This window comes from Larus michahellis, chromosome 7 (genome assembly GCF_964199755.1).
Source record: "Larus michahellis chromosome 7, bLarMic1.1, whole genome shotgun sequence".
NCBI classification, from domain to species: Eukaryota; Metazoa; Chordata; class Aves; order Charadriiformes; family Laridae; genus Larus; species Larus michahellis.
This window is the reverse complement of record NC_133902.1, coordinates 2,550,664-2,576,485: the sequence shown is the minus strand read 5'-3', so window position 1 is coordinate 2,576,485 and position 25,822 is coordinate 2,550,664. Positions and strand designations below refer to the sequence as shown.

Here is a 25,822-nt window from a genome sequence, read left to right as displayed (position 1 = left end):
AAGGATTCGAGGTTGCCCCATCCTCAGCCTCCAGTCCCACGGCAGAAGGGACTCCCGGCTCTCTCCTAAGGGGACACGACAGGCGACATGACCTGCTGCTTCTCTGCAGAGCTGCAGGTGTGGAGTACCCCTGGGGTACAGACGGACCCATAAATCCTCCCGACTCCAAAAAGCACTACACGGATTGTGTATCAGCCATCACACTGCTCTCCTGACCCTTCCCACTGCCCAGGGCAGGCGCCTTGCCACCAAGACCGCGTCCAGCGCCAGTCTTTCCCATGGATCTCCCCATCAACCCCCCCCATCACCTCTATCAACCTCCCCATCGCCCTGCAGATCCCAGCCGAGAGGGCAGGAGCGATGCAGCTCCGGGTGGGAGACGTGAGCGGGGATGGAGGCAGGACCAACCCTGCGCCGGCCGGCCGGTCCTTCTCCCGGCATGGCAGAACGCTGCCCGCGCAGGTGGCAGCACCGGTAGGACGCCCCGGCGTGTCGCGGCATGAAGCAAAGCGAACAGGAGCCGCGGGGAAGGCTCCAGGGTGTTCTCCATCCCGCGGGAAGCAAGGACCTGCCTTCACGCACCATGATGGGAAAAGGACCTGGAGGGGCCCCATCGGTGTGAATCCATCCTTCGTGCTGGAAGAAAAACCTATTAACACATCCCGAGGTGGGGAGACATCCACAGTAATTCGGGATGAAGCAGAAAAGAGAGTTTCCGTGTTTTCTTCATTGTCAGCACCACGTGTTTCATACGGTGATTTTTCAGTGGGATCCATCCCCCCCATCTGATCCAGCAAGCACAAATGCTGAGGCCAAATTCAGCAATACCCACACAACACACACACACAGCCCTTTCAGGAAACAGGAGACTGGCTTTAAAATAATAATAATACAAAAGTGTAACACGAAAACAAGCAGAAATCCCAACGCCGCATATCCAGAGGTTCGTTTTATTTGCCAACAGGTCTCCAAGCCCTTGGGACTCCCTGGAAGCGACGTCGCCTTATTATCATTCCGTTCAAAAATCAAAATGAGGTGGCCCTGTAACTCTTTGGTAACACTGAAAAGCCCCTGAGATTTGAAGCCACGAGCAGATGAAGTTCCCCGTGTCCGCGTGGGCGCAGGAAGGGCTCGTTCACAAATATTATGGAAAACGGACAGACCCGCTCGTGCCGGCTCTCGGCACGGGACCCCGGCACGGCAGGACCAGCCGCAGCCCAGTGCCAAAGCCACCGACCCGAAGCAGTCCTGGGTCTGAGTCCCGGGAGAACCACCAGCGAAGCAGCAGCCCACACGCGTACAGCCCCCCCAGCGTGGTGAAAAAATCCCCCAAATCTCTCAAACGTAAGGACATTTTAAGAAACCCGGGCCCTGTCCTGGTCGTCACCGAGAGCTGGCGTTTGCTGCCGCTGCCTTCAGGCCTCGGAGCCCCAGCGCTGCCCCACGGGCAGCGGGAAACGACGGCCCTTCGCAGACGCGACCGGTGACTCGGTGCACAGGAGCCAGCGGCGTTTCGAGGTGGGGAGCCGGCTTTGGGAAAGGAATGAGGAATATGCAGCCGAGCTGTCCTCGTGAGCCTGCATGCACGGACACGTCCATCTGTCCTGCTCACCCGCTCTTCACCCCCCTCCTCCCCCAGTAATTCTTCAACCCGGTTCACCCAAGGGTGGCAGAGGGCCACAGGACTCAAAAATAGGTTGATCCTGCCACAGAGCAGAGGACAGACACTTTCTCTGCACACAAGGAAGCTGCCGGGTGAGCACAACCCTTATTAGACACCGGAGAAGCCACCCAGCCATCCCAAAGCCATCAGAAAGCCAAGCTGCCGTGCTCCTGCTGCCCTCGAGCTGCACAGCACCATCCCACGGCGACACGGTCGGCAGCTCAGCTGTTCTTCCCTCCTCCCTTCACCCCAAAGAGGCTCCTACACCCAAACCCTCTGCTTTCTCCCCCAAAATCCCACGGTGTTGGTGTCTCCAGCCGGCGCCTCGGCAGAGAGCCGGGATGCGACCGCAGCCCCGCAAAGCACCCGCAGGGGATGGGCTCCTCCCCGAGGTGCCGACCCGCCATCCCCGGGAGGGGAGGAGGCAGGAGCGGGGGCAAAGCTCAACGCGGACCCCTGGTTTTGTCCAAACGTCTCTTTTTTTGTTTGTTTTAACCAGGAAACATTCTCAGTCTCTACTTTAAAACCACCCCAGCCCCAAACCAAGCCACGGTGGGGCACTTCTCCACCTGACCGCGGGAAAACAGCTAAAAAGTATCAACAAACCCCAGCCCCAGTTTGAAACAAAAAAAAGCGTTAAGGATATCCGGAACATTAACAGAAACGGGTGTGTTTGCAGTCTCCATGGCTTATACCGTTTTTTGTGGTCTTTTTTTCAAAAAAAATATTGTCTCCCAAAGCTTCCAGCCCACCTGGCCGCCGCAGATGGTGCCTGGGCTGATGGTTGCCCCGTCCCGCATCCCTGCTGCGCCGGGGCATCGCTCCACCGAGCCACGGCTCCGGTCACCCGCAGGCAGCCCCGACCTGCTGGTCCCTGCTGAACTGTCCCCAGGCAGGAATCCAGAGTCAATTAAAAGCGGATCTGGGCAGCGGCGAGCGAGGTGGGGTTCAGCCCACCCCCATTTCGTCCCAGCCCGCTCTGCTAGAAGAGGACCTGCCCACCGTTTGCATCCCAGCAGCCCATCCAAGGCAGCTGGGTGGCCCATTTGCCGGTGGCCACCACTTGCAGCTTCGCCCGGTCGAATTTCCAGTACTGGTCATCCCGAAAGAAGTAGACGAAGCCGTCGCGGTGGGTGAGGGCGCCCGCCGTGCCGGGGGGCAAACCCTCCCAGTCCCGCAGGCTGCGCGGGTAGTAGGGCTCCACGCCGAGGGTCTCCTCGCTCACCACGAAGTACTTGGGCCCTTTGAAGAGGACCAGGCGCCGCAGCTGCTGGAAGTAGAGCGCGGTGTCGGGGTGCCGCGGGAGGCCGCGGGCGCTGCATTTCTGGGGGAAACCTGCCTCCAAGGTGGAGCCCGTGTAGCGCCAGCAGCGCCCACCTGGGAAGAGACGGGGAGAGGGGTTAGAGACCACCCCAACGGGGTCCACGGCAGGACCAGCGCCAGGAGATGTGGACTCAGCCACGGGGACAGCTTTGCAGCCTGAGACACGCGTGCTGTGACATCCCACTGGTGACGCAACCAGCAGCACCACAGGGCCTGTCTATGGACTGGGCTGGGGGGGAAACTGAGGCACAGTAGCTCAGGGGCTTGAAGGCATGGAAAGGGACCACCCGGGACACAGCAAGGCCACCACGCCATCCGCTAGCCCATGCTGCTTCCTTGCCAACCTCTCCCCTGTTCCTGCACGGCGAGAGGGACAGATGGACCCAGACCCCTCCAGGGCTGGGGCAACCGAGACCAGCGCTGCGCCAGCAGCAACTCGGCTGTCCCCGCAGAGCCCTGTCCCCGCAGAGCCCTGTCCCCGCGAAGCAGGCAGACAAAAGCCCCTTTCTCCTTGCAAGCCGCGGCCTGACCCAGCCGCGGGGAGGGAGGGAGCGGCCGAGGGCTGGGGAGGGAGAGGGGCTTTTGGCTCTCACCCAGCCGCAGCAACAAAGCCCCCTTTCTCACGAGCCGGCAACTGGTTTCCATTAAAAGCTGGGGCTGACCCTGGGAGCCGGGCTGCCTGGTTTGACCTTCCTCTGCCCATCTGGCCGCGGCGTGTCACCGGGCAGCTTGGGGGATGGCATTTCAGCTCCCTGTGGAAGTTCAACCCCCGGCACGGCGCGGGGAACCACGTGTACCATGAAACCACCGCACTCGTCCCAGCTCCCCCCCGGCCACGCGTCTTCGGGGACCGTTTTCTCCTCAAGACCCCAAAGAGTTTGACGCGTCTAGTTTTATTTTCAAATGCAGGTGAGCCCTGCTCCCCTGAACGGGGAAACTGAGGCACGAGGGGGTGACGGCAGGCTGCCGGGGCGATACGCCATACGGTTAGTCCATGGTAGCCCAGGGCTCCTGCGGGTTTCTGCACACCCGGGACCCAGCAATGCCCCAGCGGGGATGGCACCAGCGGCAGGGGACAGGAGAAGGTGCTCCAGCCGGACCCGGACACAGCCAGACCACAGGCAGGAGCGGCGGCAGCCCCGAGGGCAGCTCTCCTGCCCGTGCCTCACCTACCTTTGAAGAAGTAGAACTTGCCGCTGAGCTGGGACCAGGCGCAGGCGTCGATGCCGGGGGGAAGGCCGGGCCAGCGCGGCTGCAGGGGCTGCGGCTCGCTGGCGTTGCCGCTGGCTGGCACCAGCCAGTAGTGGTTGCCCTTGAAGATGTAGAGGTTGTGATCCGCGTCTGCGGGGCAGAGAGAAGCATGAGGGGGTCCCGGGTGAGAAACCTCATCCCACCTCCCAGCCACGGCTCCCCGGATCCCCTCTCCTCCCCCTGCAGGCCTGCGGTGCTTCGGGGATGCTCAGGTTTTGGACGCTCCCTTCTGCCTTCCAGCCACCCCCTCTGCTTTCATAATTCATTGCCTCCACTCCAGCCTGGAGAGGATAAAAGCTGACCACAGCTCCCTCTCAAGGCTTGTCTTTCATGGTTGAGCTCCTGCAGCGAATGAGCCTTGCCACAGCCCAAGTTTTAGGGTCTTTGCCAGTCTCCCAACACATCAAGCCCTCGCCGCGTCCTCAAGATGCTCCACTCCGCAGCACCGATGTGCGTCAGTGATGCCACCAGCCTCAGCAACAAGCACACATGGGGCTGCGGACCAGCCAAATCCACCTTTCCCACGGCTGAAGGTTATCAGAGCAGAGACAGGCTGCTGCAGCGGTGGGCAAGGGGTCAGGGTATGTGTTTTGGGAGAGGGTTACACCAAAAAACACCCACCAGTGGTTATGGCATCGAAGAAGGAGTGGCAGTAATAGGCGCTGAGGCTCCTCCGCTGCCGGTCCCCACCGTAAAGGTCCACGCTCCAGTCCTGGAAGTGAGTGAAGACCTTTCCTGGGAGTTGGATGGCCAAGCCCTTTAAGGGCTTCCCTGGGATGGAGCAAGGAGCGGTGAGTTGTGGAGAAGGGGCAGGGAAACAGCCTTCCCCAGAGCACTGTGCGAGCACGGGGCTGGGGATGTGTCCCAGGGCTCCAAACACTCCTTGTCCCACTGTCTGGTTCCTGTCCCCCTCTATAAGGTGGTGGCAAAGACCACTTGGCACCCCCAAAGCACATGCACCAGTATTTCCCTGGTTGCAAACAAGCGGGCAACTTTCCCTGCCCTGGAGGACCTGGTACCCAACCCACATGCCCTACTGCATCTTCCCCCCCAGCCACACAGGTATGGGGCCCATCCCCACCACGCCCCTTGCATGTAGCCCTCTCCCCTTGCAGGGACGTGCTCCCATCCCCGCTCCTCGCTCTCCATCCCAGGGAACAGCCCCGGCGGAACGCAGGGGTGCTCGGGGAAGCCAGGCTCACCGTACAAATTCTGGACGGCCAAGATGTCATCCCAGCTGAGGACGAAATCCTTGCTGAGCTTCTTGTAGTAGGGAGACATCAGGGCGCTCTTGACGGGGGAGTGCTCCAGCCCCAGCGTGTGGCCGACCTCGTGTGCCACCACGACGAAGAGGTTGCGCCCTTTGCCGCTGTGCAGGGACCAGCGCTCGGCGCTGTCGAAGTGGGCTTCTCCGCGCCGGGGGAAGAAGGCGTGAGCCAGGGCACCTCCTGGGGACACGAGAGCCATCATGGACTATGGGGCAGGAGAGGACCTCAGCTGCAAGCCGAGGGGTGAGGTGGGGGGCACACACAGCTCCGGTTTGCTTAAATATGCATCAATTTTAGCTCTTTAGGAGGTCTCCCGAGAAATAACAGCAGCTTCCCACAGCAGATAGGACCCAGACCGGTTGTCTTCTGCTCCCAAGCACGAGGGGGTTTTATTTGCTCTGTGGTTTATGAGTTTGGTTTCTTGCCCCGGGCTCAAGGTGGGGACTTGGTCCCACTGCAGTGACCCGTGCTGGGTAAAGGTTTAAGGAGAAGGCCCGAGCGTGTCTGATAGCAGTGTGCAGAAAGGCTCAGCTGGAAGGAAAGAGCTCAGGTTTGGAGGATGCCGTCAGGGTGCGGAGGGCTCCTCGAAGGCCATCAGCAAGATCCTACAACAAGCATCTCACCCGCCCCGCTGGCAGACCCCAGCTGCAGAATTGGGAGTGGGAAACCACAACCAGAAAGCAAACTGGTGCAAACTGGGAGGTGTCCTCAGTAAGGAGGACTGCTGGGACAGAGCCTCCATCACTCCCAGCCCATCGCCGCTCCAGCCCTCCTCCCTGCCGGGGAAGAGCCCACGTTGTAAAAGAGCAGCTTACGAGGGGGAAGTGACCAGCACCTGGTCCATCGAAGGCGTTGTTGAGTCCATCGTTGTGGTCCCCGTGGAAGAAGGTCAGGCGGATGTCGGCCGGGCCATCCCGCGCCTCCCAAAACACCAGCGAGGACACGTTGCTCCAGAGCTGGAAGGCAGCTTTCACAGCCAGGCGCACCTCATGCTGCGGCAGGTAGGAGGGCCAGTTCACCACCCGGTAGGTCAGGTGCCGCTTGTACCACCTCCCGCCTGCAAAAGGGGCAAGCTCAGCATGACGATGGGGACCTGGACATCTTCTTCCACCTGGAGGCCGCTTGGGTGGAGGAAAGCTTCCTGGGGCTGGGAAAAGCCACGGCTTTCCCAAGCTGAAGCTGAAAGCCCACCTGGGCGTCCCATGAACAGCCTCAGCACCCTGCCTTGGCAGCAGGACCCGTGAAATCCCTCTGAAGGTGCCACCACCCGATCCCACCCCAGAGATTCCCAGTGCTGGAGCTGCAGCCAAACCCTAAGAGAGGGGCCAAAACCTGTTTGAGGAGAAGAGAAGCTGGGGCACCCAATTTGAACAACCCCCCCCTTGCCTTGTCATGCTTTCCAGGGCCAAATCCAGCACGGGTCCCTGACCTGCGGGTGTCCTGCCTGATGCCAGCTTCACGCCCAGAAGATGCAGCCTAAGGACTGGCTTTCAGGGAGTGAAAGCAAAGCCACCTCTGAGAACAAGTGGCCCAAAGGCAAAAGGAGTGGGAAGGGCTCTCAACAGCGCCTTGGGGGCATCGACGGGACTGCGGGGCTGGGGGTGTGGGATTGCAAGCTGGATAAGGCGGATTTGCCAAGAGCTGGGCATCAGCCAGAGGGGAAAAAAGAGCCGATCCTCAGGGGGTTTGAAACACATCACCAGGAAGGAACGGCACCGACCACCACGACACTGATCTCCATCACATGCCCAGAGACCCCACGGATGTCCAGGGCTCCATCCAGCTGGCCGGCGAGCACGGGAGGGAGGGGAAAGTGCCTGTTTCTACCAGGGGGAGCTTCAGCAGAGCCCCGCGGTCGGTCCCTGTGGTCGGTCCCTGCGGTCGGTCCCCGCAGTCGGTCCCCGCGGTGCCTCCGCACCCTCTGCACCGAGCCCAGAAGCTGCAGGGACACCGAAACCAGGGGGTGTGTGTGGGGCTGGGGTTCCCCAGCACCCAAAGCTCCCCTGGTGAGACGGGGGTCCTCCCTGCCTCCCAGGAACTCCCTCCCCGAGTCCCAGCCGCCTTTGGGATTTTTAGAGGATCTTTTCTTTTTCCCCCTGTACAGGTAATTTGAACTCGGCAAACACAAGGAAAAGGAGAGCAGCTCCCCAGTGGCCGGGGCTGTATTGTCACCATTTTTAAGGGCATCCTGACCATTTCTACCCGCAGAAGTTCTTGCCTGGAAGCCCAGATGGGGATACCCCAGTGGGGACAAACCACTGCTCACCATTCGTTTTAAAAGCCTCATTTTTCATTCACCACGGATCTTACTGCCCATGGCTTCCTTAAAAGCTCTGTCCTTTTGGGGGGGACACAGCCCCGGTGCCACCGGGGGAGATGGTGACAATGATGAGATCCCCCTAAGCACCCCACAAAGCAAAGATGAATGTTCCTGCATCCCCCGGGCAGCATCACAGCTCCCCCCCCGCCACCTCCTCCAGCGCCCTCGGCAGCTGCGGGGACCCCGGGGCCCGGCGATTACATGTGGATGGGGGCAATCAGGACCAGGAGAGAAGCCACGGGGCCACAGTGGGAAGAAGCGGGTGCCAGAGCCGGTGCCGAGGCGTGGGAGCAGCCACAGACCTGCTCCAGATGTGCGGGGAAACAGGGGGAACGGAGCCGGCAGCACGCCGGGGCTCACAGCCATGGGTCTGAGCCAAGTCCCTCAGCAAAGCTGGCAGACATCCCATCCCATCCCATCCCATCCCATCCCATCCCATCCCATCCCATCCCATCCCATCCCATCCCATCCCATCCCATCCCATCCCATCCCACCAGCCATGGGGACAAGCCCCATCAGCTCTGCTTCCTTCCCCCCGGTTTCTGAGCAGCCCACGGCAGGGGAGGCTCTGGGCCAGCTGGGCACCCTCCTGGGGGAAGAACCGTCCCCCCCTGCTCTCAGTGCAACAACAGCCGCCAACTCCAATGGGACACGGCGCTGGTAAGCCCCAGCATCCAGCCCTTCCCTCCATGGAGGCAGAGCATCTCCCATAGAGGACAGACGGCACCAGCGGGCAGAGGGGTCCAGGCAGAGCATCTCCCAGTGGAGAAGGATGGATGGCACCAGCGGGCTGGGGCAGGAGGCTCCGGCCAGAGCATCCCCCACCAGAGGAGGATGGATGGCACCAGCGGGCAGGGCTGGGTGAGGCAAAGGCAACTGGCTTTTGGGAAGAGGAGGGCTGGGTGCCACACGCAGCCGTTGAGCCCAGGACAATCGCAGGCTGGAAGTTTCCTGAGGGGAAATCCAGGATACCGCTGCCCGACACGCTGTCTGGCCAAGGACCTGCTCGTCAGCAGAGCTCCCGGCCAGCTCTGGTGCCTGGTAAAGCCCAGCAAGGCAGCTAGAAAGGCCTCTTCCCGGCACCCTCCACTGCAGACCCTGATTTCCAAACCCAGTCCCTTTCCAGAGGCAAATGGGACCTGTCTCCAAACCTTCCCAGAGAGCAGAAAGCCTCGGGTTTCGACTGCCGAGGGGAGGTTTTGTTTGAGGTGCAGAGTGGGGCGGACGCACCGGACCCCATCCCGCGCAGGGACACAACCTCCACCGCTGGGCTGGGACCGAGCGCGGGAGCAGTGGGACAGACGGACGCCCTCCCCAGCCCCGCGCTGGCCACCGCTGCCGGGCTAACCCGCTCGGGAGCCAAAGCTCGACTGGGGTTGGCTTTTCCCATACACCAGGCTGCGAGCGTTGCCCGAAGCTGGTGGGACGACGGACACGGCGGCTGCCTCTCGAAGATCCTGCCGGGAGAAGGGTGGATAACAAAGCACTTTGCTGGCTCAGCTGCAGCGGCTTCCTGCTCCAAGGAGGATAAACAGCCAACTTAGCACAAAGCCTCCAGCCTTCCTGCCCGGTGCCGCCGGCCGTGCGGGCACCCCCTCCCTCCCCTCCCCCCTGCCGGCACCGATACAGCATCGCTCCCATTCCCGCTGGCTGCCACGGGGGATCCGCTGGCGCCAGACCACTGGGGCAATAACCATCACAGCACGGAGCCCTTCCCCGCCTGGGCTCAAAGCTACTGGGTGTCTCTTGCCACCCACCCCTGGGCCACGGTCCCCAAAAAGGAGCCCCCATGAGCTGCAGGGCACAGGCTGCTTCTGTTCGCCCATCTCCGGCTGCATGCCCTTCCCGGCTCTGCCTCGTGGCCCGGCTGCCCGGGGCACAGCAGACCCTCTGCCCGGGATGGTGCCTGCAGGGACGTTGCTACACGTCAGGGTTTCGGAAGGAAAGCCAGAGGCTGGAGGAGGACGACGGGGCTGTCTCCTGGGGCCATCCATCGCCAGCCCTGCCAGATGCAGAGACAGCCTGACACGGCACAGAGCCCTTTCTTAATCTCCTCTTCATTTTTCCCATGTCCTAAGCGCAGCTGGTCCCAGCCCTCTTGCTCTCTAGGAATCCAGTTACTCGTCCCCAAGCCCAGGAGGCAGCTCATGAGACGAGAGGCCCAATCCTGGATACACAAGAGCAAGAGAAGCTGCTGGGAGCTGACTTAAACCTTTTAATGTGGGTGAAACAACTCCCTGTGGTCAGGCAGCCCAGCACCAGCAGGTTTTGTGGTTCCTGCTGGGTGACTAACACACGTTAGACCCTCAAAACTCAGCAGAACCTCGCTGCGTGCCAGCCCCTGCCCTCTGGATGGTGCCACCGCGGCTGTGCCCGGGGCCACAGTGACCAGATTGCTCCTGGGGACATGTCCCAGCTCCCTCGACAGCAGTAAAACCACCCCGGAGAGCTGCATTTCCCCAGGAGTGGGAGTTGCATCTCTCTAATCGTTGCTGACATCAAGCCATACAGAACGACTAAAAATAAAGAGGTTTAAAAATAAAGAGGTTTAAAAATAAAGAGGTTTAAAAATAAAGCGATGCAAAGCCAGGGGGGGTCCTGGGATGGGTGCTGTGCCGGTGGGGCTGCACCTCCCATCCACGGCAGCATCTCCAGGAGGCAGGACGGAAGAGTGGGACTCCCAGCACCCCAGAAACCCAAACGTCATCGCTCACCGTGCTGCGTGGTGCGCCTGCGGCGCCGGGCGGCGGATTCCCGGTGTGCCCCGGCAGCGCGGCGCTCCCCGTCCCCCGTGCCGCACCGCGGCAGGGCCATCTGATGGAGCGTGGGGGCATCCAAGACCCCGCTGAGCGGGAGGTGGGTCACCCGCTGGAAATCCCTGGAAAAGGAAGGGAGATGTCAAGCACGCACACGCAGACGACCCCTCGCCGCAGGGATTTCGGTCACGTTTGTGCCGGGTGTTTGACCCGAGCCAGGGTTTTCACCCAGCGAGCGTCACGTCCCGCCATTGGGAATGCATCCCGGCGATAAAGCAAGGATTTACCTCTGCCACCACATCTGACTGGTGAGCCAGCTCCTCGCAGGCCAAAAGTAGACAGGGGAGCCAAAAAAAAAATAAACGCTTTTTCCAGTTTTTAACCCCAGATGTTTGACTTTGCACTTGACTTTGCCCAGGGTCAGGCCAGGGATGCTCCCGGAGCCAATGCGATCTCATCAGGAGAAGTCTGAGGGGGGGCTGTCAGCTTGGCCCCCAGACGTCTCCCAGCCCTCCCCAACCTCGGCCTCGCCGCAGATATTATTGTAAGGGGAGCACCGGGCCATAAAAGGCAAATAAAGCAGCGCAGCGCGGCGCTGGGCTGCCAGCAGCCAGCATCCAGCTGCGGGAGCTGGGTATGGACCGGCGTTTCCGAAAAGGACCGGTTGTGCTTTATCATCGGACCGTGCGAGAGAGAGAGAGCCCCCGGCTGCAAAAAGACACCCCCCCCCCGAGCACCAGCAGCTCCCACGCAGCCGGAGCTGCTGCATTTCTGCCGTGGTTTTAAATCGAAGGCTCGTACCTCACCGCCTCCGTGAACTCGGCGGGGCTGTGCGTGCCGGCCCCCCGCTCGCCGAAGTAGCCATATTTCTCCAGGAATAGCTGCAAGAAGAGACATGGGAGAGGCACAGCTCAGAGCACGGGCAGGGGGTTGCGCACATGGTGCTTGGGAGACGGGGGGAAAAAGAAGGAGGTGCAATGGGAAACAGTACTGGAAACCCCGGGGCTGTGCAGAAATGCTCGGTTATTTTTTTCGCGAGATCTCTGCGCCCCAAGCAGCCGCACCTCCCGCGCTCACACGGGTTTGTGTGTGTCTCCTCCCCATCCTTTTTGATGGCTCTTGGGGTTTTGGCCATGACATGATGGAGGAAACACTGCTATCAACAGATCAAAAAAACCCTGCTGCCAGGTCATCCGCAGCCAGAGGCTACCAAACCCGCAGCTCTAATCACCTCGGCTCCACGCAATGATTAAAATAAAAGCTAAAATGCGGCGGACAGGGGTAGGGAGGGGTGAGCCGGGGTCAGGCTGCAGCCTCTCCCCATCCCCACGCAGGATGTGCTGCTGCAAAACGGAGACACTCCGGGGGCAATCTGCCCTGCCAAACCATTCTTCTTCTTATCGGCCATTTGCATGGACAGAGATTGTCGCTCTGAACTTGCTCCAACGCACAAAGTGCACGTTAAAGAAAATAAAGGGCTTCCCTCTGCGCAGCCTGCGCCCTGAGCTTTCGGAGAAGTTAATAGCCACGGTGGCAGGAATGCTCCACACCCGCCTTCCCCGCCGCCGGGGATGTCTGCAGGAGACAAACAAGCCGCCCAGCATCCTGTTAGCGCAGGAGACTCGGACTTCAAGTCACGAGGAATAAAAAGTGAAAGCGGCTGCTCCGTTTCCCGCATCCCAAAGGAGAGGTGGGCTGAGCCCCAGGAATGCCATGGACTGCCCCGGGAGAGCTGCCCGCTGGAAAAACTTGGGCTTTTAAAGCCTCTTCCCTCCTCGTTCGTCTCAGGGCAGGGAGAAGAAGGGGGCTGGTGTCAACCTGCACTCGATGCTACTCCGGAGCGTCCGCCTCCAGAGGGTGACTCGGTCGCCCAGCACGTCCCACGGCAGCACCCAGCCGGCTGCGCTTTGCCGGTCACCTGGTGGGGAGCGGGGATGGTCTTTGGGTATGGCAGCCCCAGGGCGCGCCAGGGCCTCTCCCTCGCCTCCTCCTGCCCAAACCCTCCGCTTGCGGAGAACAGTCATCTTCACGTCATCCCCAAACATGTCACCCTCCGCGTCCGACGCCTCCCGCGGGCAGGGCAGGCACCTTCCCTGTGCTCTCTGCCTGTTGCTGGCCCCTTTGCAAGCCCTCCCTACCCCCTTCCCAGACCTCATCTCCTCCAGCCCCCGAGTGTGATCTCCTCCTTTACACCCCTTTTACCTGCAGCATCCCCCTGCGGCTGCAGCGCAGCAGGGAGGACCGGCACGGTTTCCTGCCAGGACACGCTCTCCACCCAGTCACAGCCAAAAAATTTGGCCGTGTTTCCCACCAAACACATTTACCAGCTGCCTACCTCGGCCGGAGGTAGCAGCGTCTTGTAGCATCATCAGGCTGCAGCCTCCGAGCGTGGCCAGGGTCACCCAGACACCGCACGGCCGGGACCGGTGAGTCAGGATAAATCAGGTGTGAGTAAGAGCCGCGCCGGCAGGAGAGAACATCGGCTTGTCCTCTGCCCGGGGATGGACCGTAGAGCCTGGACATGCCACCTCCCCAGGCGTACGGGGATAACCCCCCCTTTACAGGGGTCCCAGGAGGCAAAATACAGCGGCGGCTCAGGGTGGTCACACAGGGAAGGAGGATACAGGGATGAGGGAGAGCAGGGAGGTTTGGTAGCCCAGAGAGAGCAGTCTGGAGAGGAGAAGGTGCCCGGCCCTCTTTCTCAGTTGTTTTGTTTTTATAATGTTCTCCTCCATAATCAGAAGATCGCCAGCTACACACAGGGACGCGGGGTGATAATCCCCAGCGGTTACATCGCCGCAGATAAATGTCAGCCGCAAAGCACCCAGACACACAGCCCCGCGTCTCGAAAGCATGGCACAGTCTAAACCTTTTCTACCGCAATTTTGCTCCTGCTTAGCACCAAAACCATAACCACTGTGAGCTGCTTCCTCTCCTGTAACCTAAAACAATCCCATTCTTCCAGCACAAAAATGTTTTTTCCCCCACCGTGACCTCACGAAATGCTTGAAACCCCATCTGGACAAGTCAGGGCGCGTGGCAAAAAAGCAACCGTTATCAGGGCAGCTGCCCCGAAACGGCACCAAAACGTACACAGGCCACTGCCTTTGTTATTCCCGTCCACAGCTCCTTGAGCTCTGCAAGTCCAACCAAAGAGGCAGCTTCCCTGTAGTTTCTCTGTACTTTCTGGCCCGCGTTGAGGTCCTTGCAGCTCTCAGGCTGCGAAACCACCAGGAGAAGTTATATGACATTGTCTAGAAATAGTTATTGTGAGCTCCAGGTGATGCTAGTCCTGGAAACACGGAGCTAGGGGAGAGGGATGCGCTGAGCCTCCACTGTGCAAGGTATTTATCAGACAGTCCCCTGCACCAAGGGCTTTTCAGGGTGACAGGGGAACCCAAGAGCCCCGTGCCATGGTGTCCTGTGCCCAAACCCACGCCCCAGACCCCCCCCGCCCCGTCTCTTCACAACCCCCCGGAGACCAGCCAGGCTCTGGTGGGGCCGGGTGGAAGCTGGCATCAGCCCGTCAAACCTCTCCAGAGGCTGCGATGCAAAGCCTGGCCGTGCTGGGAAACCCCCCCTCCCTCCTGCCCCAGATGGGGAAATGCTCTTTTCCATACAATGGGAAAAGAAAAACAGCAGGAAACCAAGAGCTAAGCATAAAGATGAAATACGCCCGGCTCCCCCTCCGCAGGAGGGAGGGAGAAGAAGAAAGGTCTGGCTGCCAGCAGGGATAACGGCAGGATGGTCTGGGGGAGACCGAGGGGCCCTTCCCGTCTCCGGGCTCCGACGGGGAGCTGGGTACAACCCTGGAAATCATCTCTGCGGAGAGCTAAAGCCAAGGAAACACCTTGCCCTCGACCGCAGGCATCCCAGGTGGAAAACGGCCAACAGCAAGTACAATGAGACCTCCCTCCCTGGAAACTGGGATAACAAGAGCGCGGAGACAGCAGGCTGCCGTCCTGCCCGCCCTCCCCTCCTGGCACTCAGCTTCAGGCACCTTTCCACCGGTGAAGTATCAGAGACGCCTCGCGTCAGGCCTCCATCGACTGTGGTCCCTCCTGCTCCGCCTGGACACAAACCCCCATCCCTGCCCTCCATCCCCCGGCAGCGGAGGGAAGCGATCCCATCCTGCCGGAGGGCGGGCAGGCATTCCGTGCTGCGGTTGCAGAGGATGCCAGCCGCGAGCTGCCCCTCCAAAGTCTTTTGCTTTTAAGCAGAAAACAACAGCAGCCCAGGGAGCCAGCCCAGGCGGGTCCCCAGCCCTGTCCCGGCAGCCCCAGGCTCCATCCCGCATCATTCCCCTGCCGAGACGGACACGGGGAAAGCCACAGCTCTGGCTTTTCGGCCTCAGTTTCCCCCCCGGAGCACGTTTTGTTATGGCTGCAGAAGGAGCGGCGGCTCCCCCTGCCCATCGGGACACCTTCGGAAGGTGTCCAGGCCTTTACAAACGTTCGTTTCTTTCCGCTCTCCCAAACCGCATTCCTGCCGGCAGTTACAAACCCTTCGGCAGAGTCCTTGTGTCTCTTTTGTTTAAGTGTGTGTATAAGTATCTGTATAAATATTATATAGAGAGACACACAGAGGCGCACAAGAAGGGAGATGAGCAAGTACAGGGCTGGGTTGTCCTCCTGCTGAAAAGACAGCGAATCGTCAGCTAATTCTGTGTGTTAATGACGGGGGCCGATTAAAACCCCAAGCCCCGTCTCATTGCCACGACGCTGCCCCGCTGTGCCTAATGCCGTCCTGAAGGAATCTCCTCTCCCACCCACCCCTCCTGAAAATCTGCTTTACCAGCAAATTACCTACTTGCCACTGAAGGTGTGGAGCTGGGGAAATACATCTTTTTAAGCTCCTTTAGTTTTCACACTTGATCTTCCGGAGCTGAGAAGCAGACCAGGACCTCAGCGGGTCTAATTAAAACCCCTCCTTGGTGTCGTAACCCAGATCTCTGGGGCGCTGAACCGGAGCCAGCTCCCTGCCTCCCCGTCCGCCCGGGGCGGGAGGGATGCTCCGGGACCGGAACAATAAATATTGCATCACTTACGGAAACAAACGTCATGAAATGCGCTGGGCTTGGTGTTAACCTGCCTGCGGGGCCGGCGGATCGCTCCGCTGCTGTGTTAAATACAGGAGTATCTCGTCGGCCAGGACGGCAATTCGCTCCTGCCTTTGAAACCAGCTTTGCCCCAGCATCCCAGCGATGGGTAGCGATGGGCTGCACCGCCCAGCGGGACCCAAAGCACTGGAGGGAAAATAGGGAAAAACCCCGGGCTTGGCCCAAACCTTCCCCCTGCGAATACCAGCGCAGCTGACAAACCAGTTTGGTCACGCAGACTGGTCGTGCTCTCGTGTCTAGGGAGAGAAAGGAAACAAGACGCTTGGTCTTCGCCCTCCGCCAGGATGGGAGCCGCGGGAAGGCCGACGTGCCCGCTGCCCTGGGCATTATTCCCGGTAACAAGGGGGGATTGTTCGGGGGGGAGAGCCGGGAAGAAAGCGGAGCCGTTCCCGCCGCGGTGACTCATGGGGCTGTTCATCACACCGGGGAGCGCCGGGTGCCCTGGAACCGCCGTCACCTCCCCGCTATCGGCAGCGACGCAGAGCTGGGATCCGGGGGGTTTTACACCGGCACCTGAGCAATCCCTCCTCCTCTCCCCCACTCCTTGTGTTGCCCTGCTGAGGCCGAGCAGCAGGAATTTTTCCCAGGAAGAAGGTTTCCTTCCTGTTGTTTCCATCAGAGGGAAAATGTGGGGGTCCCAGCAGACCCCCAGCCCCACCACGTGCTGGGTGGTACCCAGAGACCCTCGCTCTGGCTGGGCTGGGCTCAGCATCCCGCATCCCAGCTGGCCGCCCGCTCCGTAAAGGAGCTTATCCGGGCGCTGGAGTGTTCCTCAGCACAAATGGAACTCAAAGCCTACGCTAAATGTGAGCCCTTTGGTTTCCAAGGGGGGAAAAGTCAGAGGCCGTGTGCTACTGTAAGAGAGGGAGAAAGGCAGCAGGATAAGAAAAAAAAAAAAAATTAAAAAAAAAATCCAAAATGAGACTGTCTCGGTCCCTTAGTCTTGCTCTCCAGTTCCATTCCCTGCTTTTCTCACGTTTCTACCCAATTTTTCTTCCCATCGCAACAGACCTGCAACTTCTCACGCCAATCGCTCCAGGGACTTTATTGTCCTTTTCGTCCTTGGCACCGGCAGCACTGGGCCACGCTCTTCGCTCCCAGCACGGGGGGAGGTCTCCTGTGCCACGCGTTTGACACAATTCCCCCGGGATGAGGGAGACTCGGGCACGACCGTGCACCAGCCTGCGGCTGCCCGACTCCGTGCTCCCTACCATCCCACCTTCTCCTACCTGGAGCCTGCGGATAATAGGACAATTTAAGGTACAAACGTTTCGAATTAAATTCCAACCTTTTCTTCTTTTTTTTTTTTTACGGAGCAGCGATTGACAGAAATGCAGCGAAAAGAAGGGCACAAGCCAGGAAAATAACACAACTGGACGTTTTCTCAGACTAAGAAAACTAACTTTCTCATCTAAGTTTACACAACCCATTGTTGTTAACTCTGACTATTTTAAGAGCAATAAAATAAAAGCTTTCGAAGCAAAGCCTGGCAGCGGTCTGAAAGCCACAAGTAACTAGGACTATTTGATGTTGCGTGAGAATTTCGGCTTCCTCTTAAAAGCGGAATTAACTGCCCGGTTTATTTAGACGAGCTTTCTTACCCCAGTCTCTGCAATTTCCATTGTATCGCCCCAAAGTCCCCGCGGCACAGCGCACTGGGGAAACTGAGGCAGGGCGACAGGAAAGTCCCTTGCCCGGCGCCCCTCGCCTGGGCTCTGCCACCATCCGGGACCTGCTCTGGGGCTTCGAGGGAAAAAGTTCTCAGAAGTCACCAGCGAGAAATAAAAAGTCAGATCGGCCCTTTTAAAGCTCTCGCCCCCAGTGGGGTGGTTTTCTTTCTAAAGCGAAGTTGAAGCTATTGATTTTCTGAGCGTTAAGAATTTTGCAGGTTTATTTTTCTCCAGCTGGCACGAGGGGCCGGGCTGAGGTTTGTGCGCACGGGGACAAGCACGTGTAGAAATCACCTCTTCAAAACAGCGTCTCCCAGCGTAAGAAGCCTCCACGTTAAAACAAGCCTCTTACGTGCACTTTTCATCTTAGAGCACGTGAAAAATCCCAATTAATCCACCAGGACTTGCTGGGGTTTTAAAACCAAGCATCTGTGCAAACGTACACTGGATCAATGCCTAAACAAGAAGAAGAAAAAAAAAAAAAAAAAAATCCCCAACACGAACCTTTGTTCACCAGCCAAATCTCATACCTCGTCCTCCCAAAACAAACAGGAACGGATGGCAGCGTGGTGTGACAATGATACGGGGACAAACAGAAGAAATCCAAACAGAGGCGATGGGGACAGCCCTGGGGAGAGGCAGGGCAGGGGAAAGGCTGCCTTTTGTCCCATCCCGATTCGCTGGGAGATGGGAAGGTTTCCTAGAGCAAGCTCTATTGCTGTCAGAGCCGTATGGAAGGGTGGATTTACAGACGTACATCACCTGTAGGGACACGTCTCCACATACAGCACGTGTAGGCATCCACCTTGGCATTCCAAGCACAAACTTAGCACAGAATCATGGAATGCTTTGAGTCGGAAAAGACCTTAAAGATCATCTCATTCCACCCCCCTGCCCTGGGCAGGGACACCTCCCACCAGCCCAGGCTGCTCCAAGCCCTGTCCAACCTGGCCTTGAACCCCTCCAGGGATGGGGCAGCCACAGCTTCTCCAGTGGGCACGGCCGTGCACGCACACAGCTCCGGCACACAGCACAGGGGCACAAAGCCGCGGCTGGCACGCACACGCCTGTGGCACACAGGGCTCACCCTCGCTCTCCATCCACGGGCGCACACCCGCGCCACGCACACACCTCGGGCACCCACGGCACACAGCTATAGCGTGGGCGCACGTGTCAGGCACCCACGGGCACGCACCTATGGGGTGAGCATACCTCGGGCATGCATGCACATACCTGTAGCATGCACGCACCTATGGCATAGGCACACCTATGGCACGGGCATACACCTATGGCATGCACACACCTATGGCATAGACTCCTATAGCACCCCCCCCCCCATAGCATTAGCACCTATAGCACATGCATAGCTATGGCATGGGCACACACACAGCACGGGCACACCTATGGCATACACCCACACCCCTATGACACAGGCACCTATAGCAATTGCATACCTATGGCATAGGCACACCTATGGCACAGACACACCTACGGCATGGGCACCCATATGCACACCTATGGTGCACACACACCTATAGCACAGGCACCCCTCTGGTATGGGCACCCCTATGGCACACACAGACACCCCTATAGCATGGGCACACCTATGGCATACACCCACACCCCTATGACATGGGCACCTATAGCAATTGCATACCTATGGCATAGGCACACCTATGGCACAGACACATACACCTATGGCATGGGCACCCATATGCACACTTATGGTGCACACACACCTATGGCACAGGCACCCCTCTGGTATGGGCACCCCTATGGCACACACAGACACCCCTATAGCATGGGCACACCTATGGCATGCACACACACACACCCCTATGGCATGGGCACAACTATGGCACGGGCACCCACATGGCACATGCACACCTATGGCACGGGCACCCCTCTGCTATGGGCACCCCTATGGCACACACAGCCACCCCTATGGCGTAGGCATCTATAGGACAAGCACACCTATGGCATGGGCGCACCTATGGCACACACACACCTATGGCATGGGTGCACCTATGGCACACACATACCTATGGCATGCGCACCCCTATGGCACACACAGCCACCGCTATGGCATAGGCACCTATATGATGAGCACACCTATGGCATGGGCACACCTATGGCACACACACACCTATAGCACGGGCACCCCTATGGCACACACAGCCACCCATATGGCATAGGCACCTATATCACGAGCACACCTATGGCACACACAGCCACCCCTACGGCATAGGCACCTATATGACGAGCACACCTATGGCACGGGCACACCTATGGCACACCCCCCCGCCATGGCACACCCACGCCTATGGCAGGGCCCCCCCCGGGGCGCTCACACGCCGCGACAGCCGGCGGCAGGAGGGCGGGTGGCAGCTGCCGGGCCCCCCCCCCCCGCCCCAGCCCCCCCGCGCCCGGTGCCGGTCCTACCTCCGCCTCCCGGCGCTGCCGAGCGGCCGGTGCGGGATGCGCCGCCGCCAGCAGCCCCAGCGCCAGGGCGGCCCGCAGCGCCCCGCCCGCCCGCGCTCCCATCGCCGGCCCCGCTCCGCACCGGCCGCCGCCGACCCGGCCGGGCTCGGCTCGACTCTCCCCGCCCCGGTCCCAGCCCCGCGGGGGCGGCCCCGGCCCGCCCCAGTCCCGGCCGAGGGCTGGGCTCCGCCGGCGGAGACGAGCGGCGGCGGCGGCGGCTCCCCCCGCGGCTCGCAGGGCCCCGGGGCCTCCCCCCGTGATGATTTTCCACGGGGGAAATCGCCCCCTGTGCCTTCTCCATCCCCCGTGCCCAGCCCCGTGATGATTTTCCATGGGGGAAATCGCCCCCTGTGCCTTCTCCATCCCCCTTCCCCAGCCCCGTGATGATTTTCCATGGGGGAAATCGCCCCCTGTGCCTTCTCCATCCCCCGTGCCCAGCCCCGTGATGATTTTCCATGGGGGAAATCGCCCCCTGTGCCTTGTCCATCCCCCTTGCCAGCCCCGTGATGATTTTCCATGGGGGAAATCGCCCCCTGTGCCTTCTCCATCCCCCTTCCCCAGCCCCGTGATGATTTTCCACGGGGGAAATCGCCCCCTGTGCCTTCTCCATCCCCCTTGCCAGCCCCGTGATGATTTTCCACGGGGGAAATCGCCCCCTGTGCCTCCTCCATCCCCCTTCCCCAGCAGGGCCATGCCCCTTCTTCCCTCCACATCCCTCTCCTGCACCCCCACACACGGGTTGCGAATGAGGGGAAAGAGCTCAGGGCAATGTTTGTGCCATTGGGACAACTGTGACACTGAGACAAATTCCCCTTGGGATCTTCAGGCCCCCCCCCCCAGCCTTAGGAAAAGGCTGGACAAGCTGCCCCACGGACTCACCCTGCACCCAGCTCACTCCAACGCACCATGGAGGATGGATCCTTCTTGGTGTTCCCAGGGCTGCCGGCCATTACTAACTCGCCCCGCCTGTCGCAGATGGGGACAGGCATGGTGGCCGTGTCGGGCTGTGTCCCGCTGTGGGTGCCGTCTCTCCGGGCTGGACGGGGAGCAGGGCACGGGCAGGTCAGGCTGCGGGGACAACCCTCCTGCTGGCCATGGCAGCCAGGCTTGGGCTGCGCCCGGTTTGAAGCTGGGGGAAAGAGAAGGAGAAAGCAGGTCCAGTTTTTCCTAAACCTGGGTTCATCCGTGGTCCAGACCACGCGGATGCAGAGCCGATGAGGGCTCGGACGCAGGGCATCCCTCTCTGACAGCGGCCAGCACTAGCCGCAGAGCACAGCAATGCAGGAGGCTGGGCAAGCAAAACCAACCCCAGCCGTTATAGCAGCCTGCTCTCAAGCTTTACAAAATAACCCCCCACTCAGGTTGCTGTTTTGCACTGTTTATCCTTAAATTTCCCTGCTAGGCCTGGGACTCGGTCCCCCATGGGCCACGAGGGGCTCTTTCCCACCCAAGGCAGCACGACGCACGCGCGTCAGCGCCGCAGCTCTCCTGCAGCTCGCACACAGGCCCCGATCGGGCAGTTTCCAGTGACAAGTTAACAGCTCTGTTTACTCCCCGCAGTGTTTTGTTTGTCTATTTTGTTTTAATTTGACTAAAGCAAAAAGGATGTTTTGATTCTGCTTTGGTTCAGGGGGGGGTGGGGGAAAAATAGGATGTGACTTATATCTGCTTTTGTTTTCATGCCAGCTTCAACCACACACCTATTTTAAAGCTCACAGGCCTCTTCCTCTTCTTTTGAATCATGCCAAAAATCTGAAGTTACAGGAGCATCTGTTGAGCGCAGCTTCAAGAGATCCGTGGGGATCCTGTAACACATCACCTTTCAGCTGGACGGGGATGAGCACGGAGGGAGGGCGAGAGCAAAGAACATGGCAAAGTAAGGAAGCCGCTGGGCCACGGGGAGAAAAATAGAGACGGGAGAAACGAGGAAGGGATGGGAGAGTGTAGGAAGGTGGCGGCTGGGCCAGGGAGCGGTGACTGGGCGAGCACGGTGGGCGGCTGGCATGCCGCGAGGGGAACGCAGAGCGCCAAGGGCCGGCTGCTCCTCGCGCAGGTCAGCCCAACGCTTTTCCTTTCCAAACAAGAGCAGCCCCGTCTGCGAGCGCATCCGTGTTTGGTTCGTATCTAGGAAGCGACTGATCCATCTGCTCTTCCACTTAAGAATAGGGGCGACGAGAAAGTGGCTGGCCGGGCTCCAGCAGGAGCAGGAAACTCCCTCCTCTGCTCATTGTGGTGCGGGGAAGCGTCTGGGAGGGCACCTGCGTCCCCGGAGCAGCCAGCTTTCCGACCGGGCATTAGTCCTTAGTGTTTTCAGCATTCAGACAGAGAATTATTCAGCCCAGGAGATGCTAAATCACGGTTCTCAGCAGACTTCTGGCTCAGGGTACAAAGATGTTTATCCAGCTGCTGTGATCAGAACGGTATCAGGAAGAGAAAAGCTGTCTGGTGGAAAGGTGAACAGATTTCCAGCTCTTTCAGCTCAGAAGCGGGGCAGAAGAAAGAGTTAGAAACCTTGTAACTTCTACCCCAAAAATGGAACTTGAGAAGTTAAGCCTAGGGCAAATAGCTGACAAATACTTACTAAAAACATTCCCGGGAGAGCACGATAAATAGATTCATACAAGCTCTGGTTGCCTAAACACCCGTGATTTCTTGGGTTTCTAGGCAAAATCCCACCTCCCTCAAATTTAACGCAAAAGCTCTCCATGCAGTCACCTGCCTTGGTTTCAAAACCCTTTCCTAAGATGCCTCCACAGCTGGAATTCGGGGACCCAGAGGGTTCCTAATTAAATACCATATTAACCTGAAAACATCACGGCGAACCGGACGCTATGACAGCCGGGGGGGGGGTTGGGGACGGACAGGGGAACGGGCGGTGAATCCCCGTGAGCTCCGAGGGGAGTTTGGAAACCGGCGTTAACGAAACAGCGCTTCAGCGACGTGAAATTCCTCGGAGCAGCTTTTAGTGTTTACCGCAACTGATAAGCAAATAGCAACACCATTACTCCTCCGGGGCGGGTTTCTAACCCTGGGATGGATGTGATGCATGAGAACCGCCAGTTAAAAGGAAAAAAAAAAAAAAAAAAAAGAAAGTCTTCAATGCTTCGCACTAAGAACACGTTTGAGTTGTTCCGTTTCACCCACTCGAGACAGCGCCTCGGGAGAAGAGTCATTCTTCAAATGTTTGCCGCTCAACAGCAGTTGCAGTGGGTGCAGGGGGGGACGGCGGGGCGGCGACACGTCGAGGTGTCGAAAACACCGACCCTGCTGCCCAGAGGCGGCGGCCGGGTCCGGGACCGCTGCAGTTCGGAGGGGCAGAGTCACGGGCCCAGCTCTCCCCCCCGGGCAGCCTGCGAGAGTCGAGTTCTGCACAAAGGCGCAAGGAGCTCACGTCGGCCCTGGCTTTAGCCGTCACAAGGTAAAGGTTTTCTGCTTAAAACCAGTTTTCTTGGGCACTTCATTTGCGAACAGTAAGTTTTAACAAGTCAAAGGACTTCCCCTGCCTTTAACACGCTGAACAAGTCTGTCTAGTCCAGTCTCCTGCCTTCAACGGAGCCAGGAACAGAGACTTACCACAAGGGCGTTTAGGAAAAAAAAAAAAAGAAAGTGCAAAAGTCCCTACGTGCTTCCCTTGGCTTTACCTTTTGTGTGCAGAGTTCCCGGGAAGTCGGTGAGGTCAAGAGAGGCTGCATCCAGCTTTTGAGCCCTCCTCGAAACGCATCGGCACGTTGTGCTTCGTTTGCTGGAGCAGTTTGACTGAATCTCACGGGTTATTTGCTCCGACGGCTGCTAAAACCGCTCATAACTCTTTTTAGGATCAGAGAGTCACCTGCGTCCCAGCACACAACATCATGTTAGTACGTAAAGTGGACTTTTAAGCAACTTTGGGTGCATCCTGACAGCTGGGTTTTATTAAAACAGCTTCACAAGCAGTTTCTACAGCAGCATTAGCAACATCATTTACTGGGGGCAACGTCACACGAGCTCTTTGTTACCCTGGAAATGGGAATTATCATTTCTAGATTAGGCAAAGCAGCACTGGCTGAACCCTGGCCTCAACCCCCCGAAGACCCGAGCTGTTGGCTTCAGTCACAGCTTCCATCTCTCTCCCTAGGACGGCGGTATTTGAGCAACTCATTCAGCTGCGTGACTTCTTAGGGTGAGGTGGGTTTGGCTGCAGAGAGCCAGCACAGAAATTATTTGGCTGTCTCTTAAATCGTTTAGCTATTTTTGTTGCATTTCAGCTCTATAAGGATCACATGCCTCTTCTACATTGGCGTCCCCCTGGTAGGCTTTTCTCCATAAAGTCACTGTTGAGCTTGGCAAGTGCTAGATGTGTTTTTATAAATAAACCACCAGCATTCCATACAGGACCAATTTCCAAAGCTAAAACCTTGCTGCTTAGAAAATGTATTGGAGGATCGAGCATAAAAAGAGACGAAGGAAGCAGAGCACTGCCATTCCCAGCTCAGACAACTTGAACCCGTTCCCTCTGCTGGGATTGAGCCTCTTGGTTTTCCACCTCCCAATACACCCGCAGTCCTGTCTCTCCTTAGTTTGCAGTTTTAATATATGAAGTCCCAGCAAATTCCGACAGAAGATAAATTCAAAGTAGGACTCATGAGATGCGCTTTTTATTTTTGATTCAGCTGGTTGGTCTGTTAAAAGTAACAGACAACTTGTCGGCAGACACCCTCCTCACCTGTTAGAAAGCAGCAACGCTACTATCGGCAAAACCCCGTCTTCTTACGAAGAGCGCCAACCACGCGTAAAGCATTTTATTTGCACAGCATCACAAATAAATCCCTAGAAACAGGAGCAGCTAGTCGCAGTGCCAGCCGTGCTGACCGAAATCCACAGCCTGCTCCGTCGGTCTCACTAAAAGCAAGAGTATTCCTAGCACGACCGAGGCCCCGTGTCCAGGAGAGCAGTCCGCCTAACAATGCTGCAAGAAGTTAGCGACAAATGTTACCAGGCCAGGAAGAGCTAAAATTCGTTCAACTCTTAATATATTAGCTAATGATTTTTTTTTTTTCTTTCAAGCCTTTTATTTTTCTTTTAACCTCATCAAAGCTTACCCTTCGGACCTTTAGGTGGCAGCTGAGAAAAACTGCAGTGCTAAAGGACTTAGCAGAAACCATTGGAGGGCAATGGCAGCGAAACCATCATCTGGGCTGACATCTCTTACAAAAAACATCGCTTCCCAGGCCCCTCTAAAATAATTTAACTCTCTCTACACCAAAAAGCAACTGAAAACATGTGCCATCAAACCAGTCCCACCCTTTCCCTGACTTGCGAGTTTTCTGTACGACAAAACAGCTGGTGAAGATGATGTCTTCGCTGTCTTAAAAAACATGTCAGAACACAGGTTGTGTTCTGCCCCGATGCGGAACAGAACAGAAACAAAAGCAGCGTTCAGCATCGTTGCTGGGCTGGAAAAGCCGTGAAGGTGGTGACAGCTCCAGCCGTTTTGTGGCTTGCTTGAATACCGCTCTACTTAGTTAATCCAGCTGGGCAGCGACTGTTTAAAGACGTGAGTGCTCCTAGCCTCAGGGAGAAAGCGGGGTTGGAAGCTGAGGCAGCATTAAAAGGAGTTAGAACGGTTGACTCCCAATATTAGAAGTACCAACTTTTTCAAGCACCATTCCTTTCCCTGGGAGGGCAGCAGTGAGAGCCCCACCTGGGAACGCGCGGGACCAGACAGGCAGCCCCGAGGAAGTCTGTGCAGGGTGACAAGTGCCAGCGCAGCTGTGCTGGGGAAGAACCCTTAGGCAGCCACACATCCCCTTCTGCTCTCAGCTGCTTATCACCGCTTTCCTTTCACCCCATCCAGCAGCCACCACTCCCTCAGGTCTGCCAACGCAGCTTCACGCGAGAGCACCCTCTAGCCCACTTCGCTCAAATCATCACGCTATCTTAAAAATGAGAAATACTCAAAGCTTTTCTAGCCCAGCTCATTTTTGACAGCGCT

The 25,822-nt window shown here is 58.4% G+C and overlaps 1 protein-coding gene across 1 annotated transcript; it reads right to left on the bottom strand.

Annotated features, from left to right (window-relative positions):
- Nucleotides 1–936: 936 nt before the first annotated feature.
- On the bottom strand, nucleotides 937–19,946 carry MMP28 (matrix metallopeptidase 28). Its single transcript, XM_074593847.1, has 8 exons — nucleotides 19,813–19,946; nucleotides 11,383–11,462; nucleotides 10,540–10,703; nucleotides 6,341–6,562; nucleotides 5,440–5,685; nucleotides 4,859–5,008; nucleotides 4,160–4,327; nucleotides 937–3,040 (listed from the first exon to the last, which is right to left on the bottom strand). Exons 1-8 carry the CDS (start codon nucleotides 19,912–19,914, stop codon nucleotides 2,646–2,648), a joined length of 1,527 nt encoding a protein of 508 aa, XP_074449948.1. The 5' UTR covers nucleotides 19,915–19,946; the 3' UTR covers nucleotides 937–2,645.
- Nucleotides 19,947–25,822: the final 5,876 nt, after the last annotated feature.